Below are 6,000 nucleotides of genomic sequence, written 5' to 3' on the forward strand. Positions count from 1 at the left end.
TCCTTTATAAAACAGTCTGAGGGATAAATAACCTTGAAAAGTCAGTGCCTGGAAAGAACCACTCTATTTTTCCTGATAAATTGCTATGCTTCCTTTATTCCAATGCTAAGGACAACACAATCAAGTATGTATTCTTTTTTCCCTTGGTTGCCCTGAAGATTACCTAAATTTGTTTTTCAATTTCAATAAATAACCTCTCCCTGGTGCCTGATACATATTTCTCTTTTATTTTTAAGTTGTAATTTTTTTTACCACATGTTTTTAATTATGCCACAGTGGAAGTCACTTTAAATATGTTTCAAAATATGTTTAAATATACTTTAAATATAGTGGGCAGAAATAATGCTGAGGCTGCATCCTACAAGTTATTCCATGTTAAGTCATAATACAAAACCAGTGTGGCCTAGGGCAGCATTTACCAAACTAGAACATGCCAAGCAGTCACATAATGATCTTACTAAAAGTTTGGATTCTGCTCAGAAGGTCTGGAGTAGAGCCTGAGGTTCCATAGTTCTAACAGGCTCCCAGATAAGGTCACTTCTACTGGCCCTCAGACCACATTTGGAGGAGGCAGGGTCTAAACAGTGCTCTGCCCATGCATGAAGGAAAAGTTAGGACAAGACAAACAATGAATATGGCAGAGACCTAGGTCACTAGAACCCTCACAATGGTGAACGTTACAAATTAGAGCAAATGGGATAGCCTATTTCTGTATCCGTTTTTAAAAATCAAAAGGTCTTAAATTTAATATCAGTATTAATTTATTTTTTTATATAAAAAATGTCCAGCTTATGTTTTTCAGAGAAGTTGATTCTGATTCATGTGTTAGACATTGCACCATAGACATTTAAAGAAAATTATGGTTGGTATGTTTCAAAAATCCCTCTTATTCTGAATGTTTTAGGAGGAAATAGGAGAAGAAAACTCATTGAATATTTAGAGAGTTTCTGTTTATTCAAATGTTTACTAAATACCTATTACACTCCAGCACTACATTGAGGTCTTAACATACAATTGCCTTTTTCTTTTAATTTATTTATTCTGGTTTTATTCCAATTCTTCATTTTTACTATCTTTGGGAGCAACCACTGTATAAATTCGGGAATTATCCTTTAATCAGGAAATAAGTGAATGAATCTGCATCATTTCAAGAAAATTCATCAGCTGTGATACTGGTTAAGGAGCTATGTAAATGTTAGTTCATTCTGTCTTAATTCTAGTTAAGAGAGTATTCCTTCTCCTGACATGGCCTATTGCATAACGATAGATTCTAAAATACTTCACAGTAAAGACCTAGTTTTCTCAATGTTGTTCAGTTTTTATAGATTCTCATAGTGCCCATTGTTATGTCTCCTCTGCATAGTTTCATGGATGCAGTAGGCCAAAACCTATATTTTAGTTAAAGCCAAAGCTAAAATTAACCAGTTACCTAATATACATAAAAAACTAGCTAAGTCATTGCATAAGTATGACAACATTTAAGTTTTTTTCTGGGTCGGAGGATTTAAAACCAGGTGTACCAGTTTTCTATTGCGGCTATAACAAATTACCATAAATTTAGTGACTTAAACAGTACAGATTCATTATTTTATAGTTCTGGAGGTCACAAGTCCCAAATGGGTCTCACTGGGCTAAATCAAGGCATCAGCAGGACTGGGTTTCTCCTCAAGGCTCTAGAGAAGACTTCATTTTCTGTTCTTTCTGGCTTCTACACACCTCCCACATTCCTTGGCTCTTGGCCCCTTCCTTCACCTTCCAACCCAGCAAAGTTGTGTCTCTCTGTGACTTTCTTCCACAGTCACATCTTCTTCCAACCAAATCTTCCCTTCTGCCTCCTTCCATTTTAAGAACCTCTGTGATTATATTGGGTCATATGGATGATCTGGAATAACTTCCCTATTTTAAGGTCAGCTGCCTAGCAACCTTAATTTCCTTTGCTCTGTAACCTAATACACTCACAGGTATGAAAGGATTAAGATGTAACCATCTTTGAGGGCTCATTGGTTTGCCTAACACACCAAGACAGGGTTCCATTTCTATTCACTAACTAGAATTTTCAACATTTGAGTTCTCTTACAGTTTTTTCAATTCTAGAAGTTCTTAGGGGAAGAACAGGGTAAGATTACTGATAGCAAAAACTTGTGTTTCAGGTTTTAACCATGAACTCTGATTCTATTGCAATGACTCTGACACTCAATCAAAGATATGGATATAGCCGAAATGGCCACTGCCCCAGAATCAACTGCTCCCGGACACAAGTGGCCTGAGACTACTGATTGATGTTCTGGTAAACTGATGAGGTGGACCATGGAATCAGACTGTGGCCACCAGGATAATTCCTGACTCTGCAGTCCAAGTTGGCTAGAAAAAGGTCTTTCTCACTAAAGTTTTAGAAGCTAAACCCTCCTCCAAAATTGCTCTAATGAGCTTAGAATCATTAAAACTGTCCAAGGCACTAAGTAATCAAGTTTATTTGTTTTAAACATGCAAAAAAATGAGAAGTCAGGTCTATTAGAGGAGCCTAATTTTTCCATGCCATTACTAAAGACCGTGCAGGAGACTATTTCAACAACTTTACAGTGCATAAGCTCTAAAAACTAAATCTCTAATCATTAAAAGAATAACATTTTGCATGAATGTTTTTATGAATACAGTCTAGACATACTTTCTCATAGGAACTCTTGATTAAAGATAATATTAGGTTTCAATCAGAAGTCACAGAAAGTAAAGAGTCTGAATAGGCTTAAGGCCCTACAGAAACTGAATCTAAATATGAAACAAACAGAATCAAGTTTGAATTTATGGCCTGAATTCTAGGAGATAAAAGTATGTTTGTGGTGATTAAATATTTAAAGCAGGCAAGTCCCGTCATCAAATGCTAAAATAGAAACTGTATGGCAGTTTCCGCAGAGTCAAATCGCCTCTACCGTGCTACCATGTCATACAAAGGTTATGGGAAGTAATTGTTTCTTGAGAGCCTTGTTTTTTAACACACAGTAAGCAATGCCAACGTGAGAAGTCGTCATCTCTCACGGGTTAATGGATACCCCAATTTCTACCCCTCTCACCTGCTGTCCTCCACTCTCACTCCCCTAAAACTGTTCCTAATACAAAGGTGCTTCTGAGAACTATCCATAGCTCCCATGGCCCTGGTAGGGTCTCCAACAATACTTCAGCTCAGCACTGCTCCTTGGCGACACCAAAGTGGGCCAGCTCTAAGTGAGATCTGATTAAGGAATGGGATAAGGGAGGGATCCAAGAGGAATTTTATTTGCATAGCCCCTGAAAGAATTCCGAAAATCTATGCACATATTTTTAAATAACATCTAAACATTTTTAACAGAAGTTTAAACACTTGAAAAAGGAACATGATTTCGAATGCTCTGATACATATTTATCAGAACCTCAGGGCTGCAGATTTCACTCAATCTATGGAAAATGTCTGCTCTATCACATAATTGGCAGAGCCCACTCTCATTGACAAGCCAATCAACCCAATAAGACTTTCTGTCAAAACAAGCCTGACTTCGTTTTTTTTCAGTCAAATGTGAAGATAGTCCTGGTGACAATCTGTATTCTGAATGCTAAAAGGAACCGATAAATACAGCACAGAGCCTTGTCATGTGCTCACCCCTTGGATGAATGAGGAAGAAGGAAGGAGAACTAACAGGCATTATCCATGTTCAGAGGCAGATCAGTTTCGAGGAAGAGAAGCTGAGAATCTGAAAACTGAAACCTTGAAACCCTCTATGCCCTGGGAAGTCTTGGAACCCAAAGGCATGTACATGGTTTGGAAACTGCTGAGAAAAAGCGTTTAAATTCTTCTTTGAAAATATCTAATGTGAAACAAATATGAAGTGGTGTTTCTTTTTTTTTTTTAAAGACTTTATTTATTTATTTGACAGAGAGAGAGATCATAAGTAGGCAGAGAAGCAGGCAGACAGAGAGGGGGAAGCAGGCTCCCCGCTGAGCAGAGAGCCCAATATGGGGCTCAATCCCAGGACCCTGGCATCATGACCTGAGCCGAAGGCAGACGCTTAATGCACTGAGCCACCCAGGCGCCCCTGAAGTGGTGTTTCTAAAGAAAAGGCCCTCTGACTGCTTTTCTTTGAGGGATCCTAAGCGTCTGGAAATACCTTAACACAGATATCATGCTCTCCTCATCAAAAGGGAGGGTCAACGATTAGAGATTATAACCTTGCTTATCTGCCAACCTTGTGTATAATCTTGGATGGGCAGTCATGTTGTCCCAGGATTTGCTTCTACATTATCTCTAGTCCTTGGAACTCCTTGATTTGTTCTAACCCTCCACCCATATTTGGTCATTGTAGAGTGTGTTTCACCAAATCTAAATTAGTCACCTTTCCCCTTTAAACCCCTAGATTTCACCTCATGTCATTATTGGGCCTAATGCTCATATTCTGATGCTCTGAACTTTTTTAGTGCCAGAAGTAGATAAGCTTTAAAAAAAAAAAAAAAAAAACTGCAACTGCCAAGGCTATCCTGTTGTGCCAACAGGGCTGCTTATGCAAACTATTGAAAACTCAGTTGGAAATAGAAGGAGTGTAAAGACATACTGGTAACGCATTTTGAAAACCTCTCACCTAATGTTTCTGGGAGAAAGGTTAGAAGTAAATTACTGACAATGGGCAAGAAAACAGATGCAAAGGAGACAACTTTATTAGGGGCTTTCTCTTCTTTATGAGGATTTTGGTCCTTTCAGAGGAGCTCCAAGTAATTCGACAATACCCAGTTTCCTTCAGTTGCTGCAACTTGATCCCACGGTGGGTGCTCTGGAAAGCACGCTGCAGGCGAATGGGTCTGAGGCCACTCAAGATCAAGGTCGTCTGATCCATGTGTTAAGTTGAGACTCCTTCCGTGTCATCTCTTAGAAGCAGGTCTGTGTTCCCCTCCAAAGAGCCCACCACCTGGCTGTGCCCACTTCCATTCGTGCCCCAGCTACCACGTAAGGGGTGGTTCAGAGGTGCTGCTACCGGGGCAGCCAGGCCTTTACGCGCAAGCACTGAGGGAGAGGCGAGCACACCGGTGGAGGCTGGAGGGGCGCGCGCGCAGGTGCCCGCGCACCCCCCCCCCCCACACACACCGACTCGGGGTGCAGGGCGGACGCGGGAGGGGAGCGGAAGGCCTTACCAGATCAATGAACGTCAGGAATTTCCAGCTCCCGCCGTAGGTCTGATGCGAGGGCATTTCGATGGCCTTGTAGTTGCACAGGATAGAGCAGTAGGACAGCAGGATCGCCACCCGCAGCACCTGGCACGGGACAAGCGCCATGTTCGCGAAAGGCCTGGCAGGCTGGAAGGCGAGGAGGGAAGGCTGGAGGCGCAGGGCGCGCGGGGGCGGGCGCCGGGGGAACCCTGGCGCGGCCAGCCGCGGGGCGGGCCGGGCCGGGCCGGGGCGGAGCCGGGCGGAGCGGGGCGGGGTCTGCGGCGGGCTAGCCTCGCGGGACCGGCGACCGTGAGCGCCTGGCGACCCGCGCGGGTGGGGCGGCGGTGGTGGGCCCTGGCGGCGGCCACGGCCTGGCGCCGTGGCGTCAGCTCTTTCGTCATCTCCGTCATTCTGCTCCTGCGTTCGCGGGGCCCCGGGACACCCAGCCGGGGCGCCCCCTAGGCGTCCTTTGGGTCGGTGGGCGGCCTCCGAGTGCGACCGGGGCTGGGGAAGCGGGCGGCGCGCTGTGGCATCTGCAAGGCGGGGGTGGCATCTGCAAGGCGGGGGCGGCGGGAGGGCGTGGGGGGGGTGTCCTGACAGAGGGGACCCCAGTGGGGACAAACGTCGCAGCCGGGGGGATTGCGGCGGAGATGGTTCCTGCTGGCCGAGGCGGATGCTCCGTGCTGAGGGACCTGTGGAGGCCTGGACGTGGGGTGTAAATCCGCGCGTGGGGGGCTCCCGAGTGACTCTTTATTTTGAACCCAACTAGATTTTTACTGATAAGACTATTAATCACCCTGAAATTACCTTGTAAATTCTGTTCCAGCGGACGGA

At 44.3% G+C, this 6,000-nt stretch overlaps 1 protein-coding gene across 5 annotated transcripts in view; it reads right to left on the reverse strand.

The window, feature by feature from the left end:
• AIG1 (androgen induced 1) overlaps positions 1-5,417 on the reverse strand; it is a 247,583-nt gene extending 242,166 nt beyond the window's left edge. For 2 of the 5 annotated variants that reach the window (XM_080805484.1, XM_080805481.1), the window contains exon 1: positions 5,152-5,412. In XM_080805484.1, coding sequence (XP_080661610.1) covers positions 5,152-5,292 — 141 coding nt within the window. In that variant the 5' untranslated portion in view covers positions 5,293-5,412. Of the gene's footprint in view, positions 1-4,656; positions 5,024-5,151 lie in introns of those variants that run through there. The other 3 variants (XM_080805485.1, XM_080805482.1, XM_080805483.1) reach the window with 3 other exon arrangements.
• Between the last annotated feature and the right edge of the window lie 583 nt (positions 5,418-6,000).

This window comes from Martes martes, assembly GCF_963455335.1.
Source record: "Martes martes genome assembly, chromosome: 6".
NCBI classification, from domain to species: Eukaryota; Metazoa; Chordata; class Mammalia; order Carnivora; family Mustelidae; genus Martes; species Martes martes.